The 23,748-nt window shown below is 46.6% G+C and overlaps 3 protein-coding genes across 5 annotated transcripts in view; 2 read left to right on the top strand and 1 right to left on the bottom strand.

Moving 5' to 3' along the window:
• The window catches only part of crybb1 (crystallin, beta B1), an 18,930-nt gene extending 12,584 nt beyond the window's left edge, over window positions 1–6,346 (bottom strand). Inside the window, exons 1-2 of one of the 2 annotated variants that reach the window (XM_075455852.1) lie at window positions 4,731–6,346; window positions 2,769–3,002 (exon numbers count right to left, since the gene is read on the bottom strand). The gene's annotated coding sequence lies outside the window, so the exon portion shown is untranslated. Of the gene's footprint in view, window positions 1–2,768; window positions 3,371–4,730 lie in introns of those variants that run through there. The other variant, XM_075455853.1, reaches the window with a different exon arrangement.
• On the top strand, window positions 1,515–5,148 carry cryba4 (crystallin, beta A4). Of its 2 annotated transcripts, XM_075455854.1 has the most exons (6): window positions 1,515–1,628; window positions 2,755–2,798; window positions 2,904–3,022; window positions 3,927–4,068; window positions 4,165–4,307; window positions 4,808–5,148. In XM_075455854.1, exons 2-6 carry the CDS (start codon window positions 2,760–2,762, stop codon window positions 4,953–4,955), a joined length of 591 nt encoding a protein of 196 aa, XP_075311969.1. In that variant the 5' UTR covers window positions 1,515–1,628; window positions 2,755–2,759; the 3' UTR covers window positions 4,956–5,148. The 2 variants fall into 2 exon arrangements, with proteins under 2 accessions (XP_075311969.1, XP_075311970.1); XM_075455855.1 differs by lacking the exon at window positions 1,515–1,628 and having other exon boundaries at window positions 2,669–2,798.
• Window positions 6,347–9,470: 3,124 nt separating the features above from the next.
• grk3 (G protein-coupled receptor kinase 3) overlaps window positions 9,471–23,748 on the top strand; it is a 78,653-nt gene continuing 64,375 nt past the window's right edge. Inside the window, exon 1 of the mRNA XM_075455203.1 lies at window positions 9,471–11,645. Coding sequence (XP_075311318.1) covers window positions 11,533–11,645 — 113 coding nt within the window. The 5' untranslated portion in view covers window positions 9,471–11,532. The remainder of the gene's footprint in view (window positions 11,646–23,748) is intronic.

The raw sequence follows: 23,748 nt of genomic DNA, 5'->3' as shown, positions 1-23,748 counted from the left end.
GAACAGTCCTGGCAGAGCTCTGAGGTAAATGTGTGTTTTTAAAGCTCTTAACGGCCTCGCCCCATCGTATTTATCTGAGCTTTTAACAGTCCTGGTAGAGCTCTGAGGTCAGCAGATCAGTTTCTGCTGGAAGTGCCCAGGTCAGAATACAAACCCTGGGGTGAGCGAGCCTTTTCCCAAAGCTGCCCCCAGGCTCTGGAATAAGCCCCCCGTCCAGCTGCGTCTCATTTCTGACCTGGGCCTCTTCAGATCCAGGCTAAAAACCTGCTTATTTAGGATGGCTTTAATACCCAGTAGCATGATGACACTTTATTCTTATTTTATCTTATTTATTTTGTTGTATTTTATTGCTTTCACTGTTCTTTTATTGTTTTTATTAGTTTTTACTTCTTCTTCTCTTTATTTATTACCTGCTGTAAAGCACTTTGGTACACCGTAAGGATTGTCTGTAAAGGGCTGTAGAAATAAAATACATTTACATTTATATTTACAATATGGATTCATAGGTAATTTAAATAAATTAAATCGATTCATTTTTAGATTTTAATTCGATTTGTTTACTCGTTTGGTCTAAAGATTGTTTTTTAAAGATCAGATATTTTCTGAGATCACAACATGGAATTCTTTTGTTTGGATCAAAAGCAAATGCGCCAAGTTGTTTAGCTTTCAGTGGACTTTCATTAACTCCAGGACCAAGATAATGGTGGGAAACCATAAATGAACACATTTAGGGTCAATAGATTTGTAAATTAAGAGATAATTTGATGAGAATCAGGGTTCCAAATTTTCTAATTAAAAGCAAAAACATCTGTTTTTTAATTGACCTGTGGATTCATAGGTCATTTAAATAAATTAAATCCATTTATTTTTAGATTTTTATTCTGTTTGTTTATTCGTTTGGTCTAAAGTTTGGTGTCAGATATTTTCTGAGATCACAACATCGAATCTTTTTGTCTGAAACAGATTTTCACCTTTTAGAGAATGGAAGCAGAAATATTTGATGGATTTGTTTCATCATTTTCTTCACTGTAAGCATTGCTTTCAATACCCAGCAGTATGATGACAGTTTTATCTTATTTTATCTTATATTTCATTGCTTTCACTGTTATTTTATTTGTTTTTATTAGTTTTTACTTCTTCTTCTCTTTATCTATTACCTGCTGTAAAGCACTTTGGTACACCGTAAGGATTGTCTGTATAAATAAAGCACATTTATATTACATTTACAGGTTCTGGAGCTCTTTTCTCGCACACTGAGGTTCAAATCTGAGCGATCAGATCGGTGTTTGCTGCAGGTTTTCTGTCCCTTTATAGCAGAAACATCCCTTCTCCTCTTCCTCCAGCCCTTCTTGTGTCTTCCTCCTCGGGGTTTTCTCAGCTCTCTTTCACATCTTGTCTCTCTTATAGTGCATGTCCGCTGCCCGGGGTGATAATGTGGCGTCTGCATTTCTGCCTCTCCACAGATTAGCCACGCTTTTGTCGGGGGGGAACAAAAAAGAAGGCCCCTCCCTGCTGCTGAGCCGGGGCTTTCAGCATGGCCTCCTGCCAGGGGAGGCTTTAAAAGGGTGGGGGCGCGTGGCTACTCTCACTCTCACGGCAGGACATCCCCCCAAGGGCATCAAAGCAAGGTGAGTCCCAGCCAGCGCACGGCCTCAGCAGCCAGGCCTCAGCAGCCCCCCGACACTCACACATCTACATTAAGCCCCCTCCCCCACAAAAACACAGCAGCCGCCCGGGCTCCGGGGCCGCCGCCGCACCCAGTGGGTGAGGAAATGGGCAGAAAACCAGATAAAGAGGCAGAATGAGCGGGACAGAGAGCCAAAAAGGAGCCTCCCTGAAGCTTCAGGCCTCATGAACAGACCCTCTGAGCCCCGGAGTTACGCTCAGGCTGATTCCAGCAGCCCGGCTGTCATGTTGCTGCCGCTTTTCAGCACTTTTTAACACTTTTTAACACTAAAACAGGCCAATTAACGAGAACTTTTCTCTGTGAGCTTGTTGTAATGCATAGAAAGTGAGAACCAGCCTCCTGTTTTTAACCGTGTTTATTCTATCATCCTGTTGCTGGAGCTTTTTAGCAATTTTTAACACTTTTTAACAATAACACCAGACAGTTAAGCTTGTTCTAAAGCATGGAAAGTGAGAGCCAGCCTCCTAACCGTGTTTATTCTATCATCCTGTTGCAGCAGCTTTTCAGCACTTTTTAACACTTTTTAACACTAAAATAGGCCCATTAACGTAGTCTTTTATCCTGTTTTTAACCGTGTTTATTCTGTCATCCTGTTGCTGGAGCTTTTTAGCAATTTTTAACACTTTTTAACAATAACACCAGACAGTTAAGCTTGTTCTAAAGCATGGAAAGTGAGAGCCAGCCTCCTAACCGTGTTTATTCTATCATCCTGTTGCAGCAGCTTTTCAGCACTTTTTAACACTTTTTAACATTTTTTAACACTAAAATAGGCCCATTAACGTAGTCTTTTCTCCTGTTTTTAACCGTGTTTATTCTGTCATCCTGTTGCTGGAGCTTTTTAACACTTTTCAGCACTTTTTGACACTTTTTAACACTAAAACGGGCCAGTTAAGCTTGTTCTAATGCATGGAAAGTGAGAGCTCCTGTTTCTAACCATGTTTATTCTGCCATCCTGTTGCTGTTTGACTCCTTTTCAGAAACTCTGTGTCAGTCAGCTCCTCTCCTGCCCCGCTGCCTCTATGATCTCCTCATTTTAACTCCCTTTTCCTTCTTTTTCCTGCTTTTAGACATCATGACTCACCACTGCACCAAGTTCTCCGGGCACTGGAAGGTGAGTCAGAAGGTGGAGGAGCAGCTTCGTGCTGTTGGAGGTTAAATGGCTCCTGTATGAGGCTAAAAAGCAGCTGCCTGATGGTGTCTTTGTTTCCCCGCGCAGATCATTGTGTACGACGAGGAGTGCTTCCAGGGCCGCCACCATGAGTTCACCTCTGAGTGCTGCAACGTGATGGAGTTCGGCTTTGAGAGCGTGCGCTCCCTGCGGGTGGAGAGCGGAGCGTGAGTACAGCTGCACATTATCAGCAATAATGATAATAATAATAATCTATCTGTAAAATACTAAATGATGCATTTAACACCAAAGTCAAACCGTCTGCAGATATATGATATTTGATGAGCACATGCTACCCATTTGCCTGGGCATCTTTGCATCTTCGACAGCCCGTAGAAATATAGTTCTACATTGGAAATCCCCTGATCCACCCAAAGTGTCTGTCTGGCTCACTGAATTAATGTTTTTCTGGAAATTAGAGAAAACTAGAAATTGCTGTTCCTGTGAAACAGCAGTGAGAATGCATATGAGCTGAATTACCATGCTAAAAAATCTGAAGAAGCTAAAAAAAAAGCTAAAACAGCTAAATGCTTAATGCATTCTCACAATTAAATACTTTTCTAGAGGCTCAACGAGACAATTTCACAAGATGTGGGACCCTCTAATTGAGTACTTTAAAAATCTCAAGACCCTTCCATAAGCCAATGGAGCCCTGAGATATATATTTGATTTTGCCTAATTATTGACATGTACTTGAATATGTAATCCCCATTGTCTGTCATTATTATTATTATTTATTTTTCTCAATTTTCTCATCACTGTATGGACACTTTAATTCTTACTAGCATTGCTACTATCATTATTACTGTTTTCCCTTTATTTATTTATTTAATTTATTGCATTGTTCATTTATTTAACTTTGCTATCTGTGCTTATATGTGTTTTTTTTTCCTTTACAGCAGTATATGGGTGTTGTGGGTGGTTGGGTTCTGTTTGTTAAAAAGAAAACAAATCCAATTCAAGATATTGTATTTAAATTAATCTTACTTGAATAAAAAATATACTTAAAATAATAATAATAATAATAATTAGTAGTAACGCAGAGCTTCTTCTCTCCGTGCTTTATCCCAGCTGGGTGGGCTACGAGCACGCCTCCTACGCCGGGCAGCAGTTCATCCTGGAGAGGGGAGAGTACCCCCAGTGCGACGCTTTCGGAGGCAGCAACGCCTACCACATCGAGAGGATGACCTCCTTCAGACCCATCTCCTGTGCCGTGAGTCCCCCCCGCCTGTTTCTCAGCACTGTTCAGATCTTTGAGTGTTTAATCGATGTGCACAGCAGCTTAAACGTGTTGTTCGCCCCCCTGCAGAACCACAGAGAGTGTCGTATGACCATCTTCGAGCGTGAGAACTTCATGGGCCGTAAGGGCGAGCTGAGCGACGACTACCCCTCCCTCCAGGCCATGGGCTGGTGCAACAACGAAGTCGGCTCTTTCAGGATCCAGTCTGGAGCGTGAGCGTCCCCCGGCCGCTTTCCTTCCACTTTTTTTCTGTCTCCTCACACTTTCAAATCAAATTTATTTATATAGCACATTTCATGTACAAACAATTCACAATTCCGACTTAGTATCTCATAATTCCGACTTAGTATCTCATAATTTCGACTTAGTATCTCATAATTATGAGATAATATTTCTAAATTGATTTTTATTAAGTGGCGGTAACGGGCTTCCATACCAAAACAGTTCAAAGTGCTTTACATAAAATAAAAGCATTGCAGCAGAGAGTGGAAGAAGCATTAAAATACATAAAAGAATTTAAAGAGAAACAAATAAAATCATTTAAATGAATTTAAAAACCAGCAACAGTCCAGATAAGTTCAGAGATAGCGTGCAGATTTCATGCATAGACACATGAGAACAGAAATGTTTTTAACCTGGATTTAAAAATGTCTCCATTTGGTGAAAGTTTCACATTCTCATCCTCGTGACTTCCTGCTTCTTCTCTCCACAGCTTCGTCTGCTACCAGTTCCCCGGTTACCGTGGCTACCAGTACATCATGGAGTGTGACCGTCACTGTGGGGAGTACAAACACTTCAGGGAGTTCGGCTCCCACTGCCAGACCCCTCAGATCCAGTCCATCCGCCGCATCCAGCAGTAACAGCTCCTCAATGACCTTTCACCTCTGACCCCCGCTGCCACCCGCTGCTGAATAAACTGTTTTTCTTAAACCTTACCGACTTCCACAGCCGTATCTGCTTATCCACATAAAAACGACCATTTCTTCTTCTTCACGAGTCACGTGATGGTGTAACGGGGGTTACCATGGCAATAAAGGCTGAGCTGAAAACATGTGTGACGGAGAACCGAGTCCATGGTTTATTCCACATTCAGGTTTTTATTTATTTATCAGTGAATAAAAAACGATGAAAGACGATCTAAAGGTGAAAATCTGCAGCTTAAAATCTGTTTTAGACAAAATAATTCGATGTTGGGATCTCAGAAAATAACTGACACCAAACTTTCAACCAAACGAGTAAACAAACAGAATAAAAACCTAAAAATAAATCAATTGCTGGTTGCAGCTATATCTAAATGACCTATGAATCCATAAGTCTATTAAAAAAACAATGTTTTTGCTTTTAATTAGTAAATGGTAACCAAATTATCTCTTAATTTACAAATCTATTGACCCTAAATGTGTTCATTTATGGTTTCCCACCATTAACTTGGTCCTGGAGTGCTGAAAGTCCACTGAAAGCAAAATAACTTGGCGCATAATGTTGATTAAATATTGAAAAAAAACACCATTATGATTGAATCATGTGCAGAAAACAAGGTAAAATCCTCCAGGACCAGTGAGAATGGCCTAAATATTCTGCATGAGCTCCATTTTAATAAAATTAGACTCAAATATTTCTGCTTCCAGCCTCTAAAAGGTGAAAATCTGCTGCTTAAAATCTGTTTTAGACAAAAGGACTCGATGTTGGGATCTCAGAAAATAACTGACACCAAACTTTAGACCAAACGAGTAAAGAAATCAAATAAAAATCTAAAAATAAATTGATTTAATTTATTTAAATGACCTATGAATCCATAAGTCTATTAAAAAAAAACAGATGTTTTTGCTTTTAATTAGTAAATGGGAACCAAATTATCTCTTAATTTACAAATCTATTGGCCCTAAATGTGTTAATTTAGTTCAAAAGGACTTTTCCAGTTGTCTTTACCAAAGGGACTTAGTTAGGAACAACAATGAATGACCAGAGCAGTGAGTAAGACAAAGTGTATTTAAGCATGAAGATTAAAGAGGAGCTCCTCCACATATCATCTGACCTCAGCCCTGCTGAGCACTGATGGCAGAAGCCAAAAATACTCGAGCCGCTCTTGGGAACTTCATGTTTCTTCCCACATTTCCAGGAAAACAGGAAATAGTTGCAGAGATTTATTCAAACATGCACAAACGTAAATGTAAACAGGAGGTGTTTGTTCAGTTCTGAGCAGCTTTAAAGTGAATATCTGTAGATGTTTCCATGGTAACAGCTGCAGAGATTCACTGAAACATGTTCCAACATGAACATAAACCCAGAATCTGAGGCAGAACCAGAGTTAGTTCAGTTCTGAGCAGCTTTAAAGTGAATATCTGCAGATGTTTCCATGGTAACAGCTGCAGAGACTCACTGAAACATGTTCCAACATGAACATAAACCCAGAATCTGAGGCAGAACCAGAGTTAGTTCAGTTCTGAGCAGCTTTAAAGTGAATATCTGCAGATGTTTCCATGGTAACAGCTGCAGAGATTCACTGAAACATGTTCCAACATGAACATAAACCCAGAATCTGAGGCAGAACCAGAGTTAGTTCAGTTCTGAGCAGCTTTAAAGTGAATATCTGCAGATGTTTCCATGGTAACAGCTGCAGAGATTCACTGAAACATGTTCCAACATGAACATAAACCCAGAATCTGAGGCAGAACCAGAGTTAGTTCAGTTCTGAGCAGCTTTAAAGTGAATATCTGCAGATGTTTCCATGGTAACAGCTGTCTGTCACACTGTGTTATCTTTGCTGTTTTTCACACATGCAGCTAAAGAAATGGGAACAAATCTTAATTCCAGTCTAAAACCCACAAAGAGCTTCTAGATTATTCATTTCTGGTGGCATAAAACAGTTTAATCATTTCATTTATATTAATTGTTCCATAATTAGTCATCAGATTATATCTTATATTCCTTTTTAAGCTTTAAATTGAATCTAATTTAGTTTTTCTTGATGTTGAATAACATATAATTCTTATTATTGTCTGTTTTTTTCCTACTTTTTGACATGATAACGTTCATTATTTTGGGATTAGGATTTTTTTTAAACTGAATTTCTTATATTAATTTGACTCTTTTGGTAACTGAAAGCATTTTTAACGTAAATGTACAAAAAAGTTGAAACTATGAAGCTGTTTTTCACAGATGCAGCTAAAGAAATGGGAACAAATGATGTGTCTCTGTGACAGGCTGCTGGGAACAAAGAGCCTAAAGATCCAGTTTAAAATGTGGACACAGCACTGGTTCATCCCTTGAGTTAGGAGCCTTTTTCCTGCCTTTGTTTTGTTGTATTTTACTTTCTACATACTCAAAGTGTTTGTTTTGTATTATTTTATTTTACTTTCTAAATACCCAAGGGGTTTGTGTTGTTTATTTTATTTTACCACCTGCGTACCCGAGGGGTTTGTTTCATTTTTATTTTACTGTCTGTATACCCAAGGTGTTTGTTTTGTTCTTACTTTATTTCATTTATTTATTATTACTTCTACTCTTTATGCTGGATGTGCCCTCACATTGCTGTTGATATGGAAAATTCAACAAAAATAGGAACACTTTAAAGGGTAGAAGGAAGTCTGGCTGGTTTTGCACAGTGCATTCCCACCTGCAGGCCGGGATTAGGCCTCTCTGTTGCAGGAACACAGCAGCATTACCCGGGCCGGCCAGAGAATGGCACTGCGTTTCCACCAGAGCAGCTTCTGGTCCCTTTGGGGCATCCTGCCAGAAAACCTAGTGTTGGAATATTAATTGTTGGAAGCTGCTGCAGCGGCTTCGTGACTATTCTGGTTAAATGGGCAAAACAACGCACAGGTGGAGCAGAAGAGGGAGTAAAAATGATGCATCCAAATAGACCTTAGTGTCTTTCTTTCTTCCACAGCCGCTGCTGCTCTCACTTCATCATGTGAAAATGCGTCCAATCTGTCCTGGAAATCCCCTTTTTTCCTATATTCTATAAATATTTACGTTAAATACAGCGCTGTCTGGATGTTTCTGACTACATGCATGTAAAACACAAACCATTTCTCCTCTTAAGGCGAGACACGGCAGGCAAAAACAGTGATTTTTCATGCAGTGGTCAATTTTTAGATTTTGGGCCAGTCCACTCCTTCAATATGTGTTATTTCAAAACATAAATTAAAGGAGAACTGCGGTATTTTCAACATTAAGCCTCTTTTCTGAGTCGTCTGCAATGTTTTAGAACCCCCCTCACCGCTTTTTACTGCTGTCTCCGGTATTTGCCTAATTTTGATTCTTCTCAACCTGCTTCAGAATGGCAAGTCATGCGCATGTCCTAAAAGGTCCGTAAAAGCACCATAAACGTCCTTTTTCAAAATAATCAGCTCACCGGAGTGGTTACTGGTGTGCACTGGTAATCCATATCAAATTTCGTGGCGAAAAGTTGCTTCTGACGTGTTTTATTTGACATTTTGTACTGGATGTTCGTTGATATTACTCCGCCACCGCTAAGAAATGTTGAAAATACCACAGTTCCCCTTTAAAATATTTATTTCATCACATTTTGTTTAATGGCAGCAGTACGTTTCGCCCAAATTTACCAAAATGAATTCCCCCTATTTAAATCTTTAAATGCCGTTTTCTCAAAACCAGTTTTTTGTATTTTTCCAGTATCAATATCTCAGCCTACGGAGCACCTACTAACACCAAACTTTCCAGTTATACACTTAGCAGTAGTCTGAAGATATTTACAGAAGGATTTGTAGATTAATCATTTCTGGCCTGATTTATGTGACATTATAATAAAAAAATATGGCGAAAATGGATGTTTTTTAGGCTATGGGCAGCATATTTTGATTTCCTAGGAAATGAAAGCAGATATCCTGAAATCCCTCTGTAATTTTCTTTTCACTTTGTGTGTAAACAAAATGAACAAAGAATTTTGTATATGTTCAGATCTATCTTCTGGAAATATATGCAAATGTGTGCATATTTAATGAGATAATGCCTCATTTGCATAATTAAACATACAAATGTCATACTTGTATAAGTAATCAACTGAGGAAGCTTACGGAAGAGCATTAAGGCCAGGCATAAGAAAAAATAATGATATTTTGCCTGTCGAGAATAAAGTCGACATGTCGAGAATAAAGTCAGCTCCTCTGGTCCATCATCTAATTACTTTATTTTCGACATTTCGACTTTATTCTCCACAAGCAAAATATAATATTTTTTCTTATGCCTGGCCCTAATACTCTTCCGTAGAAGTTTCATGGTGATATCTATTATTTTAAAATATTACCCTATTCACCTGTAGTGTCTCGCCTTAAACGTCAGAAAATGAGATGCTGCGGTCCAGCCCGAGGCGAGCCGCTCCGTGTTTTCCCCGCGTCCCCCCGCCGCAGTGGGAGGAAGTCGAGCCCCAGCGGAGCAGTGCCACCGTGCTAGCGAAAAAAATACAGAAAAATACACCGAGGAACCACCTCAGCCACACATGTGCCACATTTCTGCCGCAAAACAAGCCGCTTAGTCCCGAAGGAGCGGACCGTACCGACTGGCATACGGCCGGAGGAGAGGGGGGACACTCGCTCTGAAAGTGTCCGAGTTCGGGCTCCCCAGGCGCGGATAGTCTGAGAGGCAGGAGCCGCTCTCGGGGCTGGCGCGGAGCACGACGACACCGCTCGGTTCTACCGGTTCTGCTGCTCATTTCCACCGCCTGTGCGGGAACACCTTCAGTACAGAGGCGTGTTTTTTTGGTGTTTTTACTCCCAGAAGTGCGGTAGAAACGGCGGTTTGATCGGCTAACCGCAGTTTAGCGCGAGGAGGGAAAAGTTACCCGTTCAACTGTCGAACGCTCGCGCAAAGTTACCGTTCAACTGTCGAACGCTCGCGCCCTCCCTCTACGTCACCGTCAGCCCACCGTCAGCAGCTGTGTGCTGGCTCTGCGGATCAGAAGGATCCCCCCCACCCCCCGGGATACCTCAGCCAGCAGCTATGGATTATATTTGTTGATTTTTTTATTTTATTTTTTTAAATTTTTTTTTATTTTTTGCTGATATTTCCAACCGACTTGGACGGTCGAAGACTTGGTTTTTTTTCTCGGAAACGCAAAAACGAGACTTCCCTAAAAACTGAGACGCCAGCTTCGCGCAGCCGTTAGCTCGGAGTTTAGTGTCGCTGCCTGGACTCGAACCAGCGTCCCTGGGAATAATCTGCTAGTTGGATGATCGTGTTCACGATTGGCATTAAGGGCGTTTTAGATGTATCCGTTGAGCTGAAACAAACAAATACTTTGTGTGTACACTGGCTGGATTATTCAGTTAGTTAGCCTACTAAGCTAGCAGGTTGCGTTTTTTTGCTAGCTAGCGTGGTTAGCTAACTAGCGGGCGAACCCAAATATCGATACAACCAGCGGGCTGCAGGATTTGGCGTGTGATTAGTTAATCACACCGTGTTGCACGGACTGGATTTGGTTGCTAAACCCTCTCAAGGTGTTTATCTGCGTCTTTTCCGGTGGCGTTTTTTTTTTATTTTTTAGTGTGATTGATGCGCCGACACGGAACATTTGAGCCCGAACAGGAAGCACAGCCAGAAAGGACAAAAGCAAAACAAACATCGGCGGTGTGGTGCGGATTTTAACGGAATTCAAATCATGAGTCCGGCCTCATCTTTAACCTGAACTCACAACGCTTTTTGTTTTTTTTGTTTTTTATATATCTATATGTGCCAAAACCCGCCGGAGAGATTTGCATATTTTTGGTGCACCAGCTCGGAGAGTCGGGGCGGAGAATCGGGTGAAATAAGCCCAGCTTTGTCCAGCTTGTGTCTTCTCTGCCGATGATCCATTTTCCACTTGTTGTTTAAGACGAGGACAGCGAGCTTACACGTGTCTCCGTTTGCTTAATGTAAAGCTGCTGCTTCCGAGGCCAAAAAAAGAAGCCAGTCCCGTATGCTTTCTGCCCTAAAAACTGGGACATTTGTCGGCTCCTCGGTGTTTACACTTGAAGGAAAATCCCCCTGGAGCTCATGCCGAACCAGTCGTTTGGACACATTTGCAGCAGGGAAGTCCCCGGGGACCTGTGGGATCTGACAGCCTGCATTTTGTCCTTCTGAGGCACATCTCAGCGCTGAGTTTTTTCCTCTTTACGCGCATCAGCCTGCAGTTTGGCCACTAAATGGGATTACAGGGACTGTGATCTGTCAGTGTTTTTACCCGAGCTGCCTGTCACCCTAATGCCGGCCCTCATGAATTTCCTCTTTTATGTCTCCACGGTGGTAGTTTGAGGCGAGCTGAGCAGCCGCAGACAACGACACATTCCCGGTCAGCTGGCCCCGCCGACGCGCCTCGGCCTTCATGTTGGTCTCATCTGGTGGAGGACTCCGTTTTTAAATCCCCCCTTCAAATAAAACCCCCCACCCCAGCTCCCAGCTCGGTTATTTTATTGATTTTGGTCGTCCCAGGGTCGGAAGATGGCGGACCTCGAAGCAGTGCTCGCCGACGTCAGTTATCTGATGGCGATGGAGAAGAGCAAGTCTACTCCGGCGGCCCGGGCGAGCAAGAAAATCATCCTCCCGGAGCCCAGGTAAGCGTTAATGTGGGGGGCAGGGGGGTAGGGGGGGTAGGGGGGGTCTGGTGTTGTGTGCACGGCTGCTGTGTGCACGCAGTGAGGCCTTATAGGGAGATGCAGGCGCGCTTCCTGCGTGCAGAAAGGACCACAGATTTGTGCACCTGCTCTGAAAGGTGAGGCCCCAGCAGCGTGAGTAGGGTGAAATGTGTTTTCATGTTTTCTGTGTGCTGTGCTGCAGTTCCAGAGGCTGCTGATGATGCTGCTGATGCAGCTGCACACACCCCCCCCCCCCCCCAACCTGCAGCGTTAGTAGGCCACCGAACAGGACCGGACTAAAATGATACCCTGCACCCCCCTGCTGTGGTTGCAGTCTGCACATAGAGGCACAGCTTTAGTCTGTCACAGGCTGCAGGGTTTACAGACGTGTGGTGCAACTCCATCGAACAGGATGTGGTCGCACTTTGGTTGTTTAGACAGTTGCTGCTCATGTGAGGTCGGCAGAAACCAGACGTTTGCTGCACGCCGTCCCCAACATCTGAGTTTATTCACTGTTCCACCGTCTGATCCAGACAGCTCATCACACCCAGTAATGAAGTGTTTTCATGTTCTCCAACAGAAACCAGTCGATTAAAGGTTATTATGTCACAGCTAATTGAATTCAGATGAATTCTGACGCTGTTTGTTGAGAGTTTGACGGGTTTTAAAGTCCTTTTTAAAGTCCCAAATATCGATACAACCAGCAGGCTGCAGCGAGTTAGCGCTCAGACGCGTGGATTTATTATGTCAAAGGTTGTTATGTCACAGCTAATTGAATTCAGATGAATTCTGACGCTGTTTGTTGAGAGTTTGACGGGTTTTAAAGTCCTCCTGGCCGTGTTTATCTCCTCCAGCGCTCACACAAAAAGGCTTCTCTGGGTTTTAATGAGGTCACACCTCGCACAACAGTCTGAGCAACGGCAGCTGAGGGCAGCTAATTATTTTTCTTTAACTGACATCTGTCAGCGGTATATCTGATTAAGGCTCCCTTTCAAGTGCCCTTTTTATTGTTTTACCACTGATACATATTTGACTTGTAATCCACTTAAATCCAAACGGCCGGAGCAGGAACCTCGCATCGTTTATTCCCTTCGATTAAAACGACACGAACTGGACATCACTGCTAACGATATCTGATGGTTTGTGAGCTCATAAATGCCCCCCCCCCCCCCCCCCCCCCCCCCCCCAGACAGCCATTAGTTTAATTTCACGTCAGCTTGGGATTGAAATGAAGGAGCAGAAAGTTGGAGCTTCAGAGTCGTTTCAGTGGAAGCGTTTTAAAGAACGTTCGAGCTGCTTTGTTGATTCACAGCCTTTTATTTGCTTAACCTTGGAGCTCTCGGCTCACAGTACATACTCGCCATAGTTCCTCATCATAACATCACTTTATATTCGTCTCGGGCCTGCAACGCAGCCCATAAAAGTGGGGACACTCTGTAGCCTTTCCTTCTCCAACACTCAGAGACGCTCTGACTGTGAGGACACCAGGTGATGCAGCTGTTCCAGCTGTTAGCCGCTCTGACCACAGCACACGTTTCCTTCTCCCACACTCAGAGACGCTCTGACTGTGAGGACACCAGGTGATGCAGCTGTTCCAGCTGTTAGCGGCTCTGACCACAGCACACGTTTCCTTCTCCCACACTCAGAGACGCTCTGACTGTGAGGACACCAGGTGATGCAGCTGTTCCAGCTGTTAGCGGCTCTGACCGCAGCACACGTTTCCTTCTCCCACACTCAGAGACGCTCTGACTGTGAGGACACCAGGTGATGCAGCTGTTCCAGCTGTTAGCCGCTCTGACCGCAGCACACGTTTCCTTCTCCAACACTCAGAGACGCTCTGACTGTGAGGACACCAGGTGATGCAGCTGTTCCAGCTGTTAGCGGCTCTGACCACAGCACACGTTTTCTTCTCCAACACTCAGAGACGCTCTGACTGTGAGGACACCAGGTGATGCAGCTGTTCCAGCTGTTAGCGGCTCTGACCGCAGCACACGTTTCCTTCTCCAACACTCAGAGACGCTCTGACTGTGAGGACACCAGGTGATGCAGCTGTTCCAGCTGTTAGCGGCTCTGACCACAGCACACGTTTCCTTCTCCCACACTTAGAGACGCTCTGACTGTGAGGACACCAGGTGATGCAGCTGTTCCAGCTGTTAGCGGCTCTGACCACAGCACACGTTTTCTTCTCCAACACTTATTGCGTGTTTCCACTAGCACGCCGTACCTGCAACCGGGTAGATTTTCCGTACCACCTCAGCCCTGGCTCCTAGCTAGCTAGCGTTAGCAACCGTTAGCTTACCTCCAAACGTCGTGTTTTTGAAGCTCGTAACAAAACTCTCCGGTACTTTTCAACACTGTTTTGTCTGGCGGCCAGGAGTCTTCTCTGGTCTTCTTCTTCTATCAGCTGCTGATGAACGAGGGTTCTGAACGGGGGTCCAGCTTAGGCTCGCTCCCTGAAACGCCTCCAGATTCCCTGAATGCTTTCATGATATTCTGCTCTGCAGAGGGAGAAATATGCAGATCCCTTCCAGTCTTTCTCTGAGGAACGTTGTTTTAAACACATGTGTGGACAAACTGGAGATCCTCTGAGCATCTCTGCTCCTCTCAGACTGAAATGAGACAGCTAATTTAGCTCTTTAGCTCGTGTTACGAGCCCTAAATGTTCTTTGGCACAACTTTATTTTGGAATATGTTGCAGCCTGAAATAACAAATGTAAGAATGACTTTATTTCCAAACCTTTTGTCACCTGCAGCTTTTTGTCTGAGCCGGAGTTTAAACTCCACGAATAAAAGAGCAGAAACGCGGAAACGTTTCCTTTTCAAACGAACCACGTGGCCACTTTGGATTCTTCAGGTTTCTGCCGCGTGAAGCTTCTTGTTTCGGCCTCTGAAGAGGGATTCTCAGAAGGTTCGGCTCACTGAGGTGGAAGTAAACGCTGAAGTGGAGCCGGTGTGACGAGGCCGCGGGCTGGAAGCTCCAACACGTCTCAGAGGAAGGTGGGAATGTGCCGCTCAGAGGACGGAAAACCAGTTCTCTGAGCGGATCCCCGGCCGATTGGTGTAAAACCGGCTGATGGAGTTGAGTTTACTCCAGCCGGCTCATTGGACTCGTTAGCTCATTATCCCCCAGAGGGACGGTAACCAGGGTAACCAGGGAGATCACCTGATGGAGTGTGGTGCATAAAAAGAAATTAACAAGCTTTTGTGGTTCCACGCTGGAAGTGAGCTGCCATTATTTCCCCCTCTGCGATGGTGGAGAAGCTGCTCAGATAAAAGCTGCAGCTAATGGATTTATAACTGCGGCTGCTGAGCAAGACGCACATTAAAAGGAAAACATGTCGCTCAGGTCATTACTCCAATAATAAGGCCATTATAACGGCATGGAACGCTGGCATTGTTGTTGTTTTTCCCCCGAGCAGCGTGTCGCAGTGGAGTGCTTCAGAAGAATCGCTCTGATCTGAGAGGATGGCTACGTGCACGCTGACAAACATTTATACGTGCACATTTTAGCAGGAGCTGTGCACGTGTGAAGGCTTTCAGCTGCAGCTAGCGCGGCGCTGCCACATTCCCGGCGGGTCGAGGCGAAAGTACTCTGGCAGAGAGGTGAGAATTTGACAGCAACACTGGAGGCAGTTAAGATGGGAGGGTGGGGGAGGGGGAGAGGGCCTCAGTCTGCTTCTCCGTCAGCTCTCCGTCCTTTTAAAGTTCTCCGTCGGGCTGTCGGATACAACAAGGCAGTTCCCCTCCCGATCAGTAGGCGGCGCTACGTTAGACGACCCAATCTCTTACGTCTATGGTGAAAGTGGCTGATTGGTGGTTCACCTTCCGGCTCCGTTCCACTCCGAGAGAGAGAAAGACTGTTGTTGGAGTTGGAGCTCGTTGATGTAGAAACGCAAATAATTCTGACCAAATGTTGACCGGCACACAGTGAACTCTTTCAGAAATGGCGGTGTTGTTGTTCTGAGAGGAAGGAGCTAAACCGGGAAAGTGATTCAGGAAATTATGTTGTTAGCCGACCAATCACAACCCTTGGGGTCTCCGCGAGTCTCCGTCTCCTCGACGGATAGATAAGAGAGCGTCTCCGTAGGCGACCATAAATCAGCCTTAAAGGGACAGTTCGGCTCTTCTTAGAGCAAAGAAAAAACACGCACATCCGTCTCAAAAAAAAAGTTATGGGTGCAGGACTAGCAAAGTAACATGAAAACTGAAAATAAAGTCCGCACACCAATCTCCCGTTTCTCAATTTAATGTGACGTTTCGGGCAGCCTGCCCTTCCTCAGACATTACAAACACATAAAAAACCACTGTTTAAATACCCATGATCCCATAGGTGGTTCAACCCCCACCCAGGTGATCCCCATTGATGTTAATCTTGAGACCTTTTTTGTAATGTTTTTTGTTTTTTGTCATATTGTAATGTGGGATACTCTGTATTTTTATCTATATATTTATTCAATGTCTCCTAGAACTGGGACTTTGCTATTGTCTATTCCCATCATTTGGGCAATGTTAATGATTAGACAAGATCTGGAGCTCTTCTCTGATGGTCATACTTCCTTGTATTTTTTCTCTGACCAGTTTTCATTTTTCATATTTCATTGTACATATTGCATATATTGTAAATATTGGACATTCACTATGTGGTTTTATGTTGCACACGTCACTTTTCCCAGGTGATTAACATCAATGGGGATCACCTGGGTGGAGGTTGAACCACCTATGGGATCATGGGTATTTAAACAGTGGTTTTTTATGTGTTTGTAATGTCTGAGGAAGGGCAGGCTGCCCGAAACGTCACATTAAATTGAGAAACGGGAGATTGGTGTGCAGACTTTATTTTCAGTTTTCACAGTTCGGCTCTTCTGACATGAAGCTGTGTAACATCCCATATCAGCAACATCATTTCTGAAAATCTTCTTACCCCCTGCTGCGTCCTGTGAGCAGAGTTCCAGCCTCGTTTTGGTGTTGATGAAGGTAGTCCGGCTAGTTGGCTGGGGTTTAAACAATAAAGCGTTTTGCTTCTCAGAACAATATGCGTTCAACAGAGTAATACATTTGCATCACAAAATGGTTCTCCAGGAAAAAGTCAGACCTCACAATCTCTTGGCCCTATTTTCTCTCCCTGCGTATCACAGCCTGCTGTGCAGACCGAAGTGCCCTTTTTTAAACCGATCCATTGTGCCTGCATCTCGCGCCGGCTAAAGGAGCTAGCGTTTGCTGGCTAAAGGAGCTAGCGTGCTCTGTGGTTTAAGCGGGCTGCGTTGCCAGGTTTAACAGTTCCCCCTTTAGGAAACACCATTAAGCCTTAATTAATACTTAATAAAAATACTTAATACTCTGCAGTATTCGTTGTATGTTATTTGAAAAAAATATATTGTTATTGTTAGCATATTGTTATAAGCTACGATGCGAGTGTGAGCCGCCAATTAAAGCTCGAGGAGCCGCGCAGTGAGGATCTCTGGCCTAAGTAATCAGAATCACGTGTATTTCCAAGTAGGTTTGGACTTAATAAATCTGACTCTGTGCAGTTGGTGCAGAGTATTAAGTATGGACCACATAGCTGTATGTTTAGAGTCTGGATGAATAAATCCTGTGGTGACGTTCCCCTGGTGTTCCTGAGAGTTAAAACACAGCCAGGCAGCCATCTTGGATTAAATCTCCGGGTGAGATGCACCATGACCACCAGAATAAACTGCTCTGATAAAGTTGGTCCGGCTGGTTTAATGTTCAGCTCCTTCCCAGCCAAACAAAGGCCAGAACAGGCTGCTGTCAGACACACCCCGCATGTCAAACCCAACCCCGATTACCCAGCATGCTCCTGTCCTACAGAGGCATGACACACCGGTGAAGCACTCACACATTGTTACGCTCTCTCTGAACGTTTCCAGGGAGCCTTTGCTGGGCTTCCCTTCCCTCTTAAACACCTGCTGAGCCTTGGAACCCATCTGTTGGTACTTTACTGGCTTCTTCCTGCTGCTTCTCTGAGCAGCCACCCTGAGTTAACCACAGTTGGTCAGACGGTTGCTGCACATGTGGGAGTATCGGTGCACGAGGGTTTAATTCTTCAGCCGGTGATTGTTTCTGGAGTGGTGCTGCTGACATGTGTAGCTGTGAGCGGTGGCACCGGGCTGTGGTCCCACTGGGAGTGAGGCGGCGGTGTTGTTTTCCTGCAGAGCCTCTGAACGCTGGCACATTCAGGGCTCCAACTATTACAGACTGGCACTAAAACTAATTGAAAATCATTTCAATGACTCGGTGAATTGATATGAAACGACTGCTGGACTGAGAGTCGCTCCGTTGGTTTTCATTTGTTGTTGGTATCTGGCTCTGATCGCACCCGCTGGATGCAGCCGGGCTCCAAACAGGAGCCAGAAAAGCAGATTAAAAAGGATTTTAATGGTGGGAAACAGTCGTTGGAAGCTTTGGTGCGTGGGTCTCGCTGGGGTTTCTATCCATCCATCCATCCATCCATCCATCCCTCCATCCATCCATCCATCTATCTATCTATCTATCTATCTATCTATCCATCCATCCATCCATCCATCCATCCATCCATCCATCCCTCCATCCATCCATCTATCCTCTTCCCTGAGGTCGGGTGGCGTAGGCAACAGGTTTAGGGACACCCAGACCTCCTCAGAGACGCTCCTCCGGGGCCCCCGAGGCGTTCCCAGGCCCCTCAGGGGACGTATAATCCCTGCTGAGAGTTCTGGCTCTGCCCCGGGGCCTCCTCCCAGTCGGACGGAGACGCTGTAAATCTCTGACAAAACTATAAAATAGTCAGGAACATCACTCAGGAGTTCTGTCACAGATCAGCGTCCTGCTAATGTTGCACATTTACTCATCTGAGCGTCTCCAGCTGCGTGAAACGCTCAGCAGCATGTGGACCGACTGGGAAACCAGCAGAAAGACGGGATGCTGGGACGCTTTACTGCGGCAGACGGCATGCACGGGTTTAAAACCCTCTTCACACGGCTGCAGATGTTGTCCTGTTTGTGGACAAAGTGAGCAGGTTCTCTGGAATGCTGGAACAGGTGTGATTATGGTTCACCTGGAGCGCCGTGCTGAAGCCCAATGTGTGCACGAGGGCATTAAAAGGAGGCTTCCATAGGTCTTTATCTCTTGGAGGATCTCTGGACCTTAAACGTGTCTGATAACCATCTGCCTGTCCTCGTTCTCAGGTGAAGGACACCTTAAAGTAACGGGGTTATCGCCGGGTATCAGTTGGATGGTGACGCTGTTGCCCCTGCAGCTGTTTCTGCCCCCTGCAGCTGTTTCAGCATCTGCAGATGTTTCTGCCCCCCTGCAGCTGTTTCAGCATCTGCAGATGTTTCTGCCCCCCTGCAGCTGTTTCAGCATCTGCAGATGTTTCTGCCCCCCTGCAGCTGTTTCAGCCCCCTGCAGCTGTTTCTGCCCCCTGCAGATGTTTCTGCCCCTGCAGCTGTTTCTGCCCCTGCAGCTGTTTCTGCCCCTGCAGCTGTTTCTGCCCCTGCAGCTGTTTCTGCATCTGCAGCTGTTTCTGCCCCTGCAGCTGTTTCTGCCCCTGCAGCTGTTTCTGCACCCTGCAGCTGTTTCTGCCCCTGCAGCTGTTTCTGCCCCCTGCAGCTGTTTCTGCACCCTGCAGCTGTTTCTGCCCCCTGCAGATGTTTCTGCATCTGCAGCTGTTTCTGCACCTGCAGCTGTTTCTGCCCCCTGCAGCTGTTTCTGCCCCCTGCAGCTGTTTCTGCCCCCTGCAGATGTTTCTGCATCTGCAGATGTTTCTGCCCCTGCAGCTGTTTCTGCCCCCTGCAGCTGTTTCTTCCCCTGCAGCTGTTTCTGCCCCCTGCAGCTGTTTCTGCCCCCTGCAGCTGTTTCTGCACCTGCAGCTGTTTCTGCCCCTGCAGCTGTTTCTGCACCTGCAGCTGTTTCTGCCCCCTGCAGATGTTTCTGCACTTTGCAGCTGTTTCTGCCCCCTGCAGCTGTTTCTGCACCTGCAGCTGTTTCTGCCCCCCGCAGCTGTTTCTGCCCCCCGCAGCTGTTTCTGCACCTGCAGCTGTTTCTGCCCCCCGCAGCTGTTTCTGCCCCCCGCAGCTGTTTCTGCCCCCCGCAGCTGTTTCTGCACCTGCAGCTGTTTCTGCACCTGCAGCTGTTTCTGTCCCCTGCAGCTGTTTCTGCACCTGCAGATGTTTTTGTCCCCTGCAGCTGTTTCTGCCCCCTGCAGCTGTTTCTGCACCTGCAGATGTTTCTGCCCCCTGCAGATGTGTCTGCATCTGCAGATGTTTCTGCCCCTGCAGCTGTTTCTGCCCCCTGCAGATGTTTCTGTCCCCTGCAGCTGTTTCTGCACCTGCAGATGTTTCTGCCCCCTGCAGCTGTTTCTGCCCCCTGCAGCTGTTTCTGCCCCCTGCAGATGTTTCTGCCCCCTGCAGATGTTTCTGTCCCCTGCAGATGTTTCTGTCCCCTGCAGCTGTTTCTGCACCTGCAGCTGTTTCTGCCCCCTGCAGATGTTTCTGCCCCTGCAGCTGTTTCTGCCCCCTGCAGCTGTTTCTGCACCTGCAGCTGTTTCTGCACCTGCAGCTGTTTCTGCCCCCTGCAGATGTTTCTGCCCCCTGCAGCTGTTTCTGCCCCCTGCAGCTGTTCCTGCCCCCTGCAGCTGTTTCTGCATCTGCAGATGTTTCTGCCCCTGCAGCTGTTTCTGCCCCCTGCAGCTGTTTCTGCACCCTGCAGCTGTTTCTGCCCCCTGCAGCTGTTTCTGCCCCTGCAGCTGTTTCTGCACCCTGCAGCTGTTTCTGCATCTGCAGATGTTTCTGCCCCTGCAGCTGTTTCTGCCCCTGCAGCTGTTTCTGCCCCCTGCAGCTGTTTCTGCACCTGCAGATGTTTCTGCCCCTGCAGCTGTTTCTGCCCCTGCAGATGTTTCTGCCCCTGCAGCTGTTTCTGCCCCCTGCAGCTGTTTCTGCCCCTGCAGCTGTTTCTGCCCCCTGCAGATGTTTCTGCCCCTGCAGCTGTTTCTGCCCCTGCAGCTGTTTCTGCCCCCTGCAGATGTTTCTGCCCCCTGCAGCTGTTTCAGCCCCCTGCAGCTGTTTCTGCCCCCCGCAGCTGTTTCTGCACCTGCAGCTGTTTCTGCCCCCTGCAGATGTGTCTGCATCTGCAGATGTTTCTGCACCCTGCAGCTGTTTCTGCATCTGCAGCTGTTTCTGCCCCCTGCAGATGTTTCTGCCCCCTGCAGCTGTTTCTGCCCCCTGCAGATGTTTCTGCATCTGCAGATGTTTCAACCCCCTGCAGCTGTTTCTGCCCCCTGCAGCTGTTTCTGCCCCCTGCAGCTGTTTCTGCCCCTGCAGCTGTTTCTGCCCCCTGCAGCTGTTTCTGCACCTGCAGATGTTTCTGCCCCTGCAGCTGTTTCTGCCCCTGCAGATGTTTCTGCCCCTGCAGCTGTTTCTGCCCCCTGCAGCTGTTTCTGCCCCTGCAGCTGTTTCTGCCCCCTGCAGATGTTTCTGCCCCTGCAGCTGTTTCTGCACCTGCAGCTGTTTCTGCACCTGCAGCTGTTTCTGCCCCCTGCAGCTGTTTCAGCCCCCTGCAGCTGTTTCTGCCCCCCGCAGCTGTTTCTGCACCTGCAGCTGTTTCTGCCCCCTGCAGATGTTTCTGCCCCTGCAGCTGTTTCTGCCCCTGCAGATGTTTCTGCCCCTGCAGCTGTTTCTGCCCCCTGCAGCTGTTTCTGCCCCCTGCAGCTGTTTCTGCCCCTGCAGCTGTTTCTGCCCCCTGCAGATGTTTCTGCCCCTGCAGCTGTTTCTGCCCCTGCAGCTGTTTCTGCCCCTGCAGCTGTTTCTGCACCTGCAGCTGTTTCTGCCCCCTGCAGCTGTTTCAGCCCCCTGCAGCTGTTTCTGCCCCCCGCAGCTGTTTCTGCACCTGCAGCTGTTTCTGCACCTGCAGCTGTTTCTGCACCCTGCAGATGTGTCTGCATCTGCAGATGTTTCTGCACCCTGCAGCTGTTTCTGCATCTGCAGATGTTTCTGCACCCTGCAGCTGTTTCTGCATCTGCAGCTGTTTCTGCCCCCTGCAGCTGTTTCTGCATCTGCAGCTGTTTCTGCCCCCTGCAGCTGTTTCTGCCCCTGCAGATGTTTCTGCCCCCTGCAGCTGTTTCTGCCCCCTGCAGATGTTTCTGCATCTGCAGATGTTTCTGCCCCCTGCAGCTGTTTCTGCACCTGCAGCAGTTTCTGCCCCCTGCAGCTGTTTCTGCCCCTGCAGCTGTTTCAGCCCCCTGCAGCTGTTTCTGCCCCCTGCAGCTGTTTCTGCCCCTGCAGCTGTTTCTGCCCCTGTGCTGCCCAGAGTTCAGGGGCCCCTCTCACCTCTGGATCTCATCAGCAGCAGAACATCTGTCAACCTTGCACCTTCAGGGTTAAAGATGTTCAGTCCCGTTTTCAAATGATGGCTCCAGATGTGCAGCTGGATTTTGTGGACATTTTGTATGACCTGGAACATCTGGATTTCTTTATTCGAGTTAATTTTCTCCCTAAAATGTGAGAAAACTGTAGAAAAATGCTGTTGCTGTGGCACAGAGCCTGAAGTTGTGCTTTCTGAAGGAAGCGTTCCAGCAAAATCTGAGCTCTGACATCCAGAAATGTTCTGAGCTCTGTTTTTTAAAGTCTTATTTACATGTAAATCAACTAAAGATGAATCTGAAAACAACGTTCACACACTCACAGATCCATGAGAAAGGACGCTTCTTGGTTTATCCACCATTTTGAAGCCTTTAGTTGAGCGCTTTAACCTTCCCCATCAGTTATATATTCAGGTAGAATCAGTGATTTGATGCCGTTTTTGAGGACCTTTGGGTGGGAAACATCTCACGTGGCTGCTGCTGCCGGCCGTGGGACTGTGAGGGAATTTCTTAAGTTAAAGGCTGTTGGTCTCTGCAGGGATTTGGAGGGAAAATTCACAAATAAAAAGCCTCCAGCTGAACTTTAAAGAACTTTCTGAAGCGTCAGAGGTCGCACCGACTCAGTAAAACACTTCTTATGAATTATAAACGCACTTTTTTGCTATATTCTGGCTCTTTCCCCCCAGTTCACACGCTGTTTTCTGTGTTTCCACCTGTGGTTGGGTGTAACCCGAGTGCTGGGACTCAGGTGGATAAGGAGATGGGTGCGGTCGCGCCTTCTATCCGTTCTGAACTCCAGGATGAATCCCCAGAGACGCAGGCCGGCTCACCACGCAGTGAATAAATGCCAGCGCTGGCTCTGCACACTTGTCCCGGCCCACCGCTCATAAACTGGAGCCCCCGTAGAGGATCACGCCTTATTTCTGGCTGAGCGCCGGCGGCCTTTCTGCCACTCAAGCTGCACGGTCACAGCAGGAGCCGCTTTGTTTTCCACTCTGCTGCGGTCATCTGCTCCCCTGAGCTGATGTCTACACCTGAGCTCTGCTTTGGTTTGTTAAGATGGAGCCCGTCATCCATCTTTGTTTGCAGCTGTTTTTATTATCAGGGTCATGACCTGCCGACACCCAGCCGCCTGTGTTACAGGACAGGCTGCTCAGTGGGGTCACATGGCCCTGAAAGGATCAGATTATTGGCTAAATTACAATCAGACTGAGTTATTAAGTGCATGTAGACACCTTAATCTGACTAAGAACTGGATCGGATGGGATTCAGACCCCGAGATAACTGGGTTGAAAGTCACTCTAAACCTGCTTGTAGACGCTGAAGCACGTGGTGAATCAGACTTTGCGTTCTGCGCATGCTCCAGATGTTTTCCCGGGGTCGTGACCCGGAAGTCAAAGGAGACGATATTCCTGTTGTTGTCGCCGTCAGAAAGAAACAAACAACGCGATGGAGAATGCTCCGTTGGGCATCGAGTTTGTGCAACAAGCAGCTCATCACAGAGCAAATGTAGAGGGACGTAGCTTCATCTGGCTCTGCGTTCTCCATCTTTCTCCAATGCCTGAGTTTGTTGTTGGTGGTGAAGAGGTCAACAGGAAGTGACCCCACTGAGTGTGAAGACATTTACCCACCAAAAAAGACACAAAATGACCCATTTACCAACTAAAAAGACACAAAATGACCCATTTACTAACTAAAAAGACACAAAATGACCCATTTACCCACCAAAAA

The sequence above is a fragment of the Odontesthes bonariensis genome, chromosome 22 (assembly GCF_027942865.1).
Source record: "Odontesthes bonariensis isolate fOdoBon6 chromosome 22, fOdoBon6.hap1, whole genome shotgun sequence".
Lineage (NCBI taxonomy): Eukaryota > Metazoa > Chordata > Actinopteri > Atheriniformes > Atherinopsidae > Odontesthes > Odontesthes bonariensis.
This window is presented reverse-complemented; position numbering and strand designations above follow the sequence as displayed.

What these genes read in the sequence shown, in the direction of transcription:
- cryba4 (XM_075455854.1), top strand. Translation starts at nt 2,760, where the DNA reads ATGACTCACCACTGCACCAAGTTCTCCGGGCACTGGAAG. An exon ending in AGTTCTCCGGGCACTGGAAG is followed by an intron (nt 2,799 to 2,903) that starts GTGAGTCAGAAG and finishes TTCCCCGCGCAG; the next exon opens with ATCATTGTGTACGACGAGGA. An exon ending in CTGCGGGTGGAGAGCGGAGC is followed by an intron (nt 3,023 to 3,926) that starts GTGAGTACAGCT and finishes GCTTTATCCCAG; the next exon opens with CTGGGTGGGCTACGAGCACG.